Raw genomic sequence first — 13720 nt, 5'->3', positions numbered from 1 at the left:
TTTTATATATTGTTGGATTTGTTTTGTTCATATTTTGTTGAGGATTTTTGTGTCTATGCTCATCAAATATTGACTTGTAGTTTTCTTTTTTTGTTGTGACTTTGTAACATTTGTATTCTTATCAGCTTCATATAATTTAAGTTCTATCCCTATAGAGTTGTTAGAAGCCTACTCAAAGGCAATCTAAGATGCACAGGCTTACAGAATCTGATGATTGCATGAGGGCCCACTGGACCTCTTCCATTGAAAGAACACCCAGTAATCTTTTTTGCCCATTTCCACGTTTACACTATGGAGCTGTGACTTCTGTGTGTTTAATCTTTCACTTTCTGAATGGGAGTTTTACTGTGGTTTTTCTGATCCTGTTCCACCATTTGTGAGTTTGTGGAGAGCAGGTCATTTTCTTTTAGTCTGTATGTCCCTAGACTATGCATCACTTGGAGGGTCTGGAGTTTAAGCTGGATGTGCAGTGGGATCCTGGGCTGTGTCCGAGGGGAGATGTTCTCTGTAGAACGAGGGTACTTACAGAATTTAGGTGGCCAGAGAAACAGACATGGCAAGTGCCTGGCTTTCACTCCGATTCTGTTCTTTCCTTCCATGGTTTCCCACCTAGAAATTTTATCACCTGGCCTTATTTGAAGCTAGATGTCACTTGGTGACTGAATTCTTGCCAATGAAATATGAATAAATACATGTAAACTTTACTGTGCTTTCTTAAGAGAAAATAGCTGGCTCTGGATTTCTTTCTTTACCTTTCCTCTGATTTGGGAATGGAAGTGGCTGTGACCCACTTCAACCCTACAGAGGACAACTCTTAAGAGTGTCTCAGAGCAACAGTATGGAAGAACTCAGGTCCCATAAGGACTCATGGAGCAGAGCTACTGGCCCAGACTGGCTGAATTATTACATGAGAGAAAGATGAATGCTATTGTCTTTTGTATTTCTTAAAGATATTATTACTGCAGATTAGCCTCTGCCATGATTTATATAGGAGAGCGTAGAAAGGGGTGAGAGTATGTGACCACATGTGTGTAGCAGCCTTAAGAAGAATACCTTTTCTCTTGCAGGAAGAAGGCTATAGGCTACTTAAATGGGCAAGTTTATTCACTGAATTTATTCACTTCCTCATTGTGAGAAATCTCTTCTGGCTTGCTCCAAAAGTGGCCCTCAATAGCAGGATGCTGTCAGGCAAATCCTCAGGAGGTGGTTCTCTATAGTACTTTGTGGTTATTTATTATGAAGACATGTCCAAGGACCATAAATGCCTAATTCTGTTGTTTTTCTCCCACAAATCCAAGCTCCTATGAGATTTATTCCCACAACCTTCTAACATTCTTCCCCTGAAAGATGAAGGAAGAGGGACATGAAGGATGAGTGCTTTGAAATCTCGATGGAATTGATCCCATTTTGTTGGACAGCAGATTAAGCACAGAGTTTGAATGGGAGACATTAGAGCTTGGATCCAGAGAACAACAGATCTTAGGTGCCATCCTGTGAAGCTCCTTCTCCATCAACCACTAGAGTATTATTAAGTTGAGCATCAGATTTGAACTTACATTAGGCTCCTCAAATGATCTCTAGGGAACAGCTGAGCAGTTACGGTATCAACTTGTGTTTGTGCCAAGGCTGTGACACACTTTTGAGAAAATTAAGCCCCTTATAAATGAAGTGTCAAAGACATAGCTAAGCCCAAGACAAAATGGATAAAGGTTGTTTATTCATAAACTTGTGGCGAGGGAACCATCTTCTGTCACTTTTGTTTCAGCAGGGTTCAAGGGTGTTAGAAAGGAGAGTATTTTTATGGTTAAAAGGGGAAATTCTGAGAGTGTCAGTTGGCAAGCCTTCTGAGGTGAGGTTTGTGGAATCAGAGAAGACCTTCTAATTGTAATTGTAAATTTTTGGGTACATTTGGTCATCCTTGGTTGGCTTCCAGGGAACAAATGAGCAATTTTAAGACATTTCAAAAGAGGAAGGATTGTTCAACATTAGAGGCAAAGGGTTTTTGCAGATGATAATTTGTGGAATGAGTGAGGATCTGTGGGGGTGATGTTTTTACTGTTAAAAGAAGCTGACTGCCATGTGGACATTTCCCAGAAAGAAACGATTATGTAAATGTCAGGCTCTTTTCTGGAATTCTTCTCCAGCATAACGAAAGGCTGCCTTTGGACACTGGTTAGCAATAAAGAGGTGTTTGTAGAATGGCAGGTGTCAGAGTGTGAGAAACACCAGAGGTTGTCAGGACATCCAGCTTTTGTGGTCACTGGTGTTCTCAGCGTGACCAGTCCTTAAGTAACAGTGACCAAATGCCTATGAATTATTGACCAGGATGAGCAGAGTGCTGGGGTGGTGCAGGGCACTTCCAAAGTGTGCAACAAGGAGACAGGAGATGTTAGTGCAAAGGTTTTTGCTCTCGGAGACTCTAGATTAAGAAAGTACACATCAGTGCCATTCACACCAAGTATGGGCCAGGAAATTCTCCATTTACCCTTGACCTGAGATTTAATGCCATTCTAGTTATCGAAGCTGGTCAGACAAAGGCAAGAAGGTGAGACAAAGGCCAGCTTTGTGGTCCAGGGATGCACTTCTTAAACTGAAACTTGATTATGCTGCCTGCTGAGGCCCTGGCATCTGAAAGAGGAGCTCTCCAAACTCCTGAAAGTCCTAAGAGAGCTTTCCAGGCCTCTGGGATGCAGAGTGAGGTATTCTACTGGTAGCCTGAGCCAGTGATCAGGCGAGGGAATCTTAGAACCTTGGAAAGAGGGGAATCTAATTCCATGGTTCAGAGCACACGCCAGGGATAAAGAACTAGATGGAAGCCCAGTACCTTAAGTGCCTGGGACTGGGACAAATCCGGGGAATAGGTGTCCTGAGACAAAGGCTTCCCCCAAGTCCCACTAGAATCGGCACAGGACAGGTTGTGCACCAGCTCCGTTCCTCTGAGACTGCTTGGGCTCTAGGTGGGAGAGTGGCAGAGAGAGAGGGAATTTGGATTTCATTAGTCCTAGAATGATAGAGGGATGCAGGTGACCCCTGTGTGTAAATCATAACAATTGACAGCAGAGCCCCATCCTACCCCGGGGTGGAAATATGGTTTTCTGAGGATTGGGTACCAAAGCCCAAACTTGAACATGTGAGCATTATTCCAAGCTGTCCTGGCGGAGCAGTGGGGACGCAGGGAGGAGATCAGCATTACTCCAATTTGGGGTATTAACCATGTCTTTTATTTTCTGTACTCTGATGCTTTGACATTGTGGAACCTTGCTGACCCTGGAGGGCCAGTCCCTCCCAGTGTTATCCAGTTCCTAAGGATCATAAACAGCTAGCCCCAGAGTGTGCCTGCCTTTCAAATGCAGACCAACTTGGTCCAGAGACCAACACCACCCCCATCCCCAGCCACCTCCTCCATCAGGCTCTCATCCTCTGGGCCACACCCACCTGCCCTAATCACCCCAGGCCAAGTGCCAGACAGCCAAGGACAGACCCTACTCCCCAGGGCCCAGTGAAGTTTTCAGACTTACTGGTCCACAGCCTGCTTCTCCTGCCTCCCTGTTTCTCCGTGTGGAAACCACACAAAAGGCTCCGGGCCCAGTTTCCCGTCTTCCTCTGCCTTGTGACTGACGCAGGTGGCCTCCTGTGGTGTTATGAGCCCCCTTCTCTTGGGAGCTGTGAGTATAACAAACTCTCTTTTCAGTGGCAGTCGTTTCCTGATCTGTTGGCCTCACTACACCCGAATGATAAGAAGTTGATGATGGATGATGACTTAAAGGACTGGGATAGGGAGGGTGGGAAGGATTCATGGGAGGGAGGGGATATGGGGATATATGTATAAATATAGCTGATTCACTTTGCTGTACAGCACAAACTGGCACAATAGTATAAAGCAATTAAATTCCAATAAAGAGCTTAAAACCAAACCAAACCAAACCAAACCAAACCAAAACAAACAAAAAAACCCCCCAAAAAACCCAGAAAAGCAAAGAGATCATGTCAAAAAATGATGTATTTGTCTTTTCTAAAAGTTAATTAAAAATAAATTCTACAGCCAGAGTGCAGATAAAAAACTCCCCAAAAGAAAAAACTCTATTTAAAAACAGTGGGCACAACCTGGGGAAGAGGTCAGGAGTTCTGAGTGGGACAGGGTCTAAGTCCTTTAAAGAATGATGGGCAGCAGGTAGGACCTCTTACCTGGATGGGCAGCCTCTTCATGCTGTACCTGCCGATGCCACCAGAAAGGCCCAATCTTCCACCCTTCACCCTCTTCCTAGGAGTTGCGTCTTCTGAATTCCTCAAGTTAACATGAGAGACCTCTGCTTTTGGAGACTGTCCAGATTCCAGGGAGAGTAAGGAGAGATTGAGGAGGAAACTTGCAGCCAGTGCTGTTTTCCCTCCCTAAATGGACTGTGAGGTTTTATTCAAGGTGGGCAATGAGAGATAACGTTGAACCTCCCCACTGAGTATGCTTCACGGGCTGTTGCTGGGAGGGGTCCCTCCTGGAGAGAAAAGGAGGGGAGTAAAGGCAGATGTGCAGGCCTAGTAGCTTCCTGGGTGTCCTCTTAACTCAGTAGAAATACACACACTCCTGCCTGTGAGGTGGGCATCCACAATGACCTCTTCTCTGCTCTCCCATCTTTAACCCACTTCTGCTTGTGTGGCAGCAGGAAGCAAGCAGAGCAGTCAGTCTGCTGCACAACTGTGTCTGGCCAGGGGATGTGATCTGCTCTCCACTGTTAGCAGCACCCCCAGTCTCTAGGAATGGCTCTTTGAGAGTCCTCACTTCCAACCTCCACCGGAAAGGGAGAGTAAAACCTCACTCTTGGCCAGAGGCCCAGGGAGCTCCTAGAAGTTTTTGTTTTCTCTTCATGTTGGCTGGAGGTGGTGATGGGTGATGCTCTCAGCACTGACTCAGCCCCGAGGGTATTCCTTAGAAGGTCCTTACCTCTCTAAGAAATGGGGTATCTCAGCCACTTAGGCTGGCATAACAAAACACTGTGGACTGGTGGCTTACACAACAGAAGCTTACCCTCACAGTTCTAGAGGCTGGGAGTTGAGACAGGGAGCCCGCATGGCTGGTTTCTGATGAAGGATCTCTTCCTGGCCTGTGGATGGCTGTCTCCCACTGTGTGCTCACATGGGCTTTCCTCCGGGTGTGTGTGTGGAATGAGGAAGAACAAGCTCTCTAGTGTCTCCTCTTATAAAGGCACTGATCCTATTATGTGGGCCCCACCCTCAGGACCTCATCTCACCCTATTCCTTTGCAAAGGCCCCACCTCCAAATAGCACCATGTTGTGGATCAGGGCTTCAACGGATGCATTTGGGGGACACGGTCCTGTCCGTAGCAGCTTCCCTGGGTTTGTCCCCCACCTGCCTCCCCTTCTCAGCTCACACTTCCCTTTCTGCGTAGCTGAGAGGATGACACTCCATCTTGTTTCCTGGGCAGCAAGAGCCTCCTTTTCCTCCTAGAGAAATTCTTCAGGGCCATTATCATCTCCACTGTGAGAGCTCTGAGACCCCTTCCCCCGTATCTAGTTTCCATCTTGCTTCTTACTTTTAAGCCTCCATTTCATTATCAATCCTGCTTTGCAAAAGTTTTTGGGGTTTGTAATTCCTGCACCTTAGCTCCTCTGAGCCTGGCTTCCTGCCTTGCAGCTCTGTTGGAACGAATGTCATTAAGGTTACCAATGACCTCCTCATCGCTGTGCTCAGTGTCTGGTGGGCTCTCTCCTCATCAGCCTTGGACAGCACTCGGTACTACTAGCACTGTTCCATTTCTCACACTCTCACTCACCTTCACGTCCCTCTTGCCTCTCTGACTGCCCACCTCTCACTGTCTCTTGTTCCTCATTCACTCACATGTGTGCAGAGTCCAGGGTTCTTTCCTTGGAGTTTCCCTCTTCTCAGTCTTCAATTTTTCTCTGGATAATGTCTTCTATATACAAATCTTCACATACCTTCTCCACTAAAATCACTAAAAAAAGTAAGCCCTGATTTCCCACAGTCACCCCAAAACCCCACAAACTAAAAATCACTCTTTATATCATCACCTTAAACAACTATATAAACACATAATGGAAAGTCCTCTTTCTTATGAAGCAGTTCTACCTTTAAAGATTGTCATTGTGTACATTTTTGAACATATTAGTCCTAAATTTTGCCTATATTTTTTGGGGTATTTACAAACCAATTTCTATATCTATCTATGAATTTATGTATCTATTATATCTCTCATCTATCCTATCTCTTATCTATCAATCAATCTATCTATCAATCAATCATCTGGCTATTATTCATCTGTCTATCTAAAAATAGCTATATGTACATGGAATTTGGTAGGTAATTTTGCATTTTTAATGTTTAACAATATATCATGGACAATTTCCCCAGGTTGGTACATATAGTTTGACTTCATTCTTTTATTTTTTTTTCTTTTGCAAAATTATTTTAAAGCAAATTCAGGATGCCCATGTCATTTCACTCTTGCACATTTTATTATGCACCTCTAAAAAGAAGGACAAGAACATTATCTGAGCTAGCCTTATGACCATGCATTATCACATCTTCAAAACTAACAATTAGTATTATTTGGTATTATCTCATACCCAGTCCATAGTCAAGTTTTCCCAATGATGATGTCTCCCAATTACAGTACAGCCTTTTTTTAAATTATTTTTGTTTATTTTTAAATGATTTTTTAAAACTTTTTATTTTATATTGGAGTATAACTGATTAACAATGTTGTGTTAGTTTCAGGTGTACAACAAAGTGATTCAGTTATACCTATACATGTATCTATTCTTTTTCAAATTCTTTTCCCAATTAGGTTGTTACAGAATTTAGAGCAGAGTTCCCTGTGTTATATGTGGAATCTAAAAAAAAAAAAAATGATACAAATGAACTTATTTACAAATAGTACAGCCTTTATGTAGCATCCAAATAGATTTTACACATCACCTTTGATTATTATGTCTGTTAAATCTCTTCAATAGGGAACAGTCCACCACTCCTTTGCCTCTTTCTTTTTCACGTTACTGGTGTGCTAAAACAGTGGGTTAGTTTGTACTGTAAAAGGCTCTACCTTTTGGATTTATATGTTTATTTACTTATAATATAATTTAACTTCTTCAAATTTCTTGCACTGGAAGTTAGTTCTAAACATCTGATTAGACTTAGGTTTCCCTTTTGATGCATTAATACTTCACATGGACTCACATCTAGCACATAGTGTTTGAATGTTCTGATTTTGGTGACTCTGCAATCATTGAATTGAGCTGGTGGCAGCTTTTTCCTCCCATTGTGAAATCCCCATTCGCCTTCCAACCAACGGTTTCCTCCATTTTTGCCTGTTGCTTGAAAGAAGGATTACAGTAGAGACTGTGAAACAGTGATTTTTCTAGTTTTATCATTTCTTTCCATTGTTTGGTGGAATAATTCTGTGTTGAAGAAGTTTACTTCCTCAACTAGAGATATTTAGTTACTCTGAAACATAGTTTACAAGGAAATTGCAATTTATTTATTTTTCTTTAATTGCCAACGTTGAGACTAAGGAGTTGATGCCTCAGTGAAGGATTTCTTCCCTCTTTCTCTTTGTGCCGAGTATCATTATTGTGGACAGAATAGTGGTCCCCTAAAGATGTCCATGTTCTAATCCGTGGAACCTGTAAAAACATTACCTTGCATGGCTAAAGGGGACTTTGTGGGTGTGACTAAGTTAATAATCTTGAGGTGGGCACCCCATCCTGGATTATCTGAGTGGGTGCCCTGTAATCACAGTGGTCCCTATGGGAGGGATGTAGGACCATGCCACTTCCTCTCCCTTTTAATAACTACTAGTTTGTTCTGTATATCTGGGAATCTATTTTTCTTTCGCATATTATTGTATTCTGCATTTGTATTATTTTTTAGATTCCACATATGAGTATCATCATACAGTATTTGTCTTTCCCTGTCTGATTTATTTCACCTGGCATAATACCCTCTAGGTTCATCCATGTTGTTGCAAATGGCAAGGTTTCATTTTTTTTAAATGGCTGAGTAATAGTCCATTGTATATATATGCCACATCTTCTTATTCATTCATCCATTGATGGGCATTTAGGTTGCTTCCATATCTTGGCTGTTGTAAATAGTGCTGCAATGAACATAAGGGTACATGTATCTTTTTGAATTAGTGTTTTGTTTTCTTTGGATAAATACCCACCAGTAGAATTACTGAATTGTCTGGTAGTTCTATTTTTAACTCTTTGGGGAATCTTCATACTGTTTTCCATAGTAGCTGGCCAATTTATGTTCCCACCAATTTTTTTTTCTTTAAGAAGTTTTATTGAGATACAATTGACATATAATAAACTGCATATATTTAAAGTGTACAATTTGATATGTTTTTTCTTATTAGTAATGTATATATGGCAATCCCAATTTCCCAATTCATTCTCCCCCTAACCCTCCTCACTTTTCCCACTTGGTGTCCATATGTCTGTTCTCTACATCTATGTCTCTATTTCTGCTTTGCAAACCAGTTGATTTGTGCCATTTTTCTATATTCCCCATATATGTATTAATATACGATGTTTGTTTTTCTCTTTCTGACTCACTTCACTCTGTATGACAGTCTCTAGGTCCATCCATGACTCTACAAATGTCCAATTTCATTCCTTTTTACAGCTGAGTAATATTCCATTGTATAAATGTACCACAACTTCTTTATCCATTCATCTATTGATGGACATTTAGGTTGCTTCCATGTCCTGGCTATTGTAAACAGTGCTGCAATGAACACTGAGGTGCATGTGTCTTTTGGATTATGGTGTTCTCTGGGCATATGCTAAGCAGTGGGATTGCTGGGTCATATGGTAACTCTATTTTTAGTTTTGCAAGGAACCTCCATACTGTTCTCCATAGTGGCTGTATCGATTTACATTCCCACCAACAGTGCAAGAGGGTTCCCTTTTCTCCACACCCCCTCCAGCATTGACTGTTTGTAGATTTTCTGATGATGCCCATTCTAACTGGTGTGAGGTGATACCTCATTGTTGTTTTGATTTACATTTCTCTAATAATTAGTGACGTTGAGCAGCTTTTCATGTGTCTCCTGGCCATCCGTATGTCTTCTTTGGAACGTTCCCACCAATGTTGTACAAGTGTTTCTCCACATCCTCTCCAACACTTGTTATTTGTTGTCTTTTTATTTTCTTCTTTTTTTAACGAATATAAAACTATTTATTGACCACTGTTCACCAGTATTTACAATGAAGTAAACAATATACAGTTGAATAACATTCTGATTACTACAAAGTTATTGTTTTTCCTGCCTTCTGCTGAACCAGTAACCCCAAATACTGAGAAGACGGAGCATACATGTAACAAATGGGTTGGGGTAAAGTTTGAAAAAAAGGTGCAGATCAAGTTTAGATTAGAAAAGTTTTACGCATTTATTCCTGCAGATCCTAAATTGCCAACATCTCTAACCATCTGATTAGGTTTCCATGAACAAGTCTGAGACATTACATGTATCACAGCCTTTCAGTAAATATAGCACAGGGATTTCAACTTCTTATAAAAGAATGGTTCACCAAAAGGAACCTTTAAATGTCCGTTTAACTAAGTCTTGCTTGGCTAATTACAACATACCAGATATTTTCTAGTTTTTTCATTTGGGTGGGGAGGTTGTGGATAGTGATAAAATTTTCCTTTTAGGGGTTTTGCATATAAAAGTACATTTATATGACTGTAGATATAGATGCAGATTCTGATAGGACTGCTTTAAAAAATTATCCAATTTAAATTGTTTACATTAATTTGTCTACTTAATTACAAAATTATTTAATTTGAAAGGTTAAGACTTAAAATTTTCATTTTAAGTTGAAGTGATTTCTCATACTGCTCAAAATGATGGAATCCCAGAAACATGGGCTTATTCATGGTTGTGAAAAGCTGTTTTTGTTTTGGTAAATGTATTTAAACAACAACAACAAACCCCAAACCATTTACATATATATTTTATGTATACACATTGAAAAACCCAGAATGGTCCTTAGGCATATATGAGTTAAAAGCAAATTCTAAATTCTGATTGATTAATGACTACGGAGACCTCCCCCAACATTTAGAAAAGCTGTTCTCTAGTGCAGAGGAAATAACATACCGTGGTATCAAATGTTCTTTTCTGCTAAAGGAAGCAACAACAGAAAGCTTTTATTTGGTCAATGTAACCATTGCTACATGTGCAAAAAACAAAACAAAAACCCAACAACTTCCCCAATACTATTTCAAAAGAACATATCAAACTTGATTTTCATTAGAATGTAGTTATTTCTTCACACTAATAAATCAAAAAACCAAGACACAAATTTATATATATATAAATTTATATAAAAAGCAATGCAAACACTCTGTGAGCTTCATCTTCTGGACAAGAATGCCAAGTTAGTCTCTCTTCATAAAAAGCAATTACAACTTGAGGACACTTCATATTTGCCTCTTTGGGCAGCACGAAGTCCGCCTCATCTGAATCCTTCCATTTCATGAGAAACATTAATTCTCCACTGCTGTCTGTGGCACCAATGATTCGTTCTGGATCAAGACCTCTGGCAGAACCTCTTGGTTTATCAGCAGCAACTCTTTTCTTCTTTGATTTGCTATCATCAGATTCACTGTCAGATAAAGATTTTCTTTTTGTTCCATCTTTTTCTTTACCAGCTTTTTGAGAATTAAGAAATGCTTCAATTAACTCTGGGCAATCTAAATTTTCTTCAGGTTCCCAAGTATTGTCTGCATCTGTAAATCCCTTCCACTTCAGGAAATACTCCACCTTCCCATTCACCACACATCGGTCCAGTACTTTTTCTACTACAAATTCTTCAGGTTCTGCCTCTTCAACTTTTTCACTCTTTCCATTCTGTTTCTTTCCCATTTTTTGCAATGTAGTTTTATTGGAGGCCATTTTTTATTGCAGACTTGAAGAGCTATCATTCAGTGCTTCCGAGCTGCTCTGGGTCCGGGGTCTACAGCATCTCCGGGTCTGCAGCGTCTCCGGCCCTGCGTGCCTCAAGCTCCAGCCACATCCTAGGGGGTGGGGCTGTTGTCTTTTTGATGATAGCCATTCTAACAGGTGTGAGATGATTTGCATTTCTCTAATGATTAGCAATGTTGAGCATCTTTTTATGCGCCTCTTTGCCATCTGTATAACTTCTTTGGAAAAATGTCTATTCAGATTCTCTGCCCATTTTTTAATTTGGTTGTTTGTTTGATGTTGACTGGTATGAGTTCTTTACATATTTTGGATATTAGCCCCTTATCAGATATATCATTTGCAAATATCTTCTCCCATTCAGAGGCCAGCCTTTTCAAAAACCTGTGCAAAAGCTTTTCAGTTTGATGTAGTCCCATATGTAATCCCATTTATTCTCACTTTTGTTTCCCTTGCCTGAGGAGATATATCCAGAAAAATATTACTAAGACTGATGTCAAATTGTATACTGCCTATGTTTTCTTCTAGGAATTTTATGGTTTCAGGTCTTACGTTTAAGTCCTTAAACCATTTTGAATTTATGTTTTTTGTATGTGTTTCATGTGAGAAGTCATCCAGTTTGATTCTTTTGTGTGTAGCTGTCCAGTTTTCCCAGCACCATTTATTGAAGAGAGTTTTCCCCATTGTGTATTCTTGGCTCCTTTGTTGTAGATTAATTGCCCAAATAAGTGTGGATTTTTTTTTTTTCTGGCATCTATATCCTGTTCCATTGATCTGTGTGTCTGTTTTTGTGCCAGTTCCATGCTGTTTTGATTACTGTAGCTTTGTAGTATAGTTCAAAGGCATGGAGTGTGATGCCTTCAGCTTTGTGCTTCTTTGTCAAGATTGTTTTGGCTACTTGGGGTCTTTTGTGTTTAGCCCTGGTTGCTTTTAATGGGAAATAGTATTAAGAGGCTAGAATTTGGGGACTAGTAGTGCTCATGGCCTTTGTGTTGTCATCGCTTTCAGGCTTGTTCTGAATACAGTGTACACTGTTCAGGTTCTTTTTCAGCAAATACTATTCTTTTATACTTATCATTTATGATTAAGTATATTTGTTCTTTGACGGGAATTTGGACAATGCAGATAAGTATAAGAATTTAAAAAATCATCAATAATATTTGATTATTGAAAATATGTATTTTTCAAAAAATTTAAGAATCAATACTGATATTTCCATGTCTAATTTACCACTATCTCGCTTTTACTTAAAGTTTTTGATTTTATGCTTGTAACACTTTTCTTTTTACATGGAAAATTTTGGTTCCTAGTAGTATTAGCAAAATTACTCATTTTCTTTATCCTATTACATATAAATTAGTTCTAAGAAGGCTATTGAATGAAGTTTAATATATCTTTGCAGTTCTGCTGCTTTATTAGCCCTTAGGTTATTCGACTAAAGTTGTACAATCAAAATATTAGAAGTTATGTCATCAACTTGATATGAGTTAGGAATATTCCTTTCTGTTCTCAAAATTTAGAGATTCTCCTTAAGTTATTAGTCATTTTTAGTATGTAGAACATATATATGACTTCAAATCAAAACTATAAGCACAGAGTGGTCAGAGAAGCCTTGCAGCCATCTCTGTCTCCTCCTTTCTACTTTCTCTTCCTCTCTGTATGTAACCATTTATATTGGTTTGTGATGCAATATTTAACTTTGCAAATAGGGGCAACATTGTATTTTTATACACATTTTTGCCTTTATTAGGAAAACCTGGGACCTCTCTGTTGGTCCAGTGGTACAGAATCTGCCTTCCAATGTAGGGGAGGCAGGTTTGATCCCTGGTCAGGGAACTAAGATCCCACATGCCGCAGGGCAACTAAGCCCATGTGCCACAACTACTGAGCTCACGTGCCTCAACTGGAGAGGCTGCATGCCACAAACTACAGAGCTCATGTGCTCTGGAACCCGCTGGCCACAACTGCAGAGCTCATGCACCCTGGAGCCTGTGTGCCACAACTAAGAGAAGCTTGCGCACCACAACTAGAGAGTGCACAACGAAGAGCCCACATGCACTGCAACAGAAGATCACACATGCCTCAACAAAGTTCCCGCGTGCCACAACTAAGACCTGACACAGCCAAAAACAAATAAATAATAAACAAATAAAATAATAACTATAAAGAAACAGGTGGAATTCTCCCAGTTGAAAAAGAAAAGAAAAAGAAAAAAGAAAAACCCGTTATCTGATACCTACTCTTCAGCATCTTTCTCTTTTCACTAAAACGTGTAGTCAAGATCATTCTTTATCAGTATGTATAGCTCTTCCTTATCCCATTTTGTAGCCACAGAGCTACATCCACAGAGTTTGTGGATGCCCTGTCATTCATTCTACCAGCTCTTCTATTGAAAGACAATTGGGTTATTTCCAATCTTTTGCTAATATAAGTAATGCCAAGTTGACTAGCCTTGTGATTAAATCATTTCATAATTTTGCCATCTTATCTTGGGGATAGATGATTGGAAATGGGATTCTTGATCAAAAGATAAATTCCTGAGTAATTGTACTAGACATTGCTAAATCCTCTTCCAGAGAGGATTCCAGTTTGCATTTCTACCCACAAAGTATGGTCATGCCTGTTCCCTGCAGCCTCTCCACTGAAGTATCTTGTCAGACTTTTGGAAATTCACTAATATAATGTGTGAGAAATACTATCTCTTTGTAGTTCTAACTTGCATTTTTCTTTCAAATATTTCTTTAATACCAGTGTGT

At 40.0% G+C, this 13720-nt stretch overlaps 1 protein-coding gene across 1 annotated transcript; it reads right to left on the bottom strand.

Moving 5' to 3' along the window:
* Positions 1–10361: 10361 nt before the first annotated feature.
* LOC130844410 (chromobox protein homolog 3-like) lies at positions 10362–10937 on the bottom strand. Its single transcript, XM_057720667.1, has one exon. The coding sequence runs from the start codon at positions 10935–10937 to the stop codon at positions 10362–10364; it is 576 nt and encodes a 191-aa protein (XP_057576650.1).
* Between the last annotated feature and the right edge of the window lie 2783 nt (positions 10938–13720).

This window comes from Hippopotamus amphibius, chromosome 2 (assembly GCF_030028045.1).
Source record: "Hippopotamus amphibius kiboko isolate mHipAmp2 chromosome 2, mHipAmp2.hap2, whole genome shotgun sequence".
Taxonomy (NCBI): domain Eukaryota; kingdom Metazoa; phylum Chordata; class Mammalia; order Artiodactyla; family Hippopotamidae; genus Hippopotamus; species Hippopotamus amphibius.
Note: the sequence above shows the minus strand (reverse complement) of the source record. Positions and strands in the feature narration are given on the sequence as shown.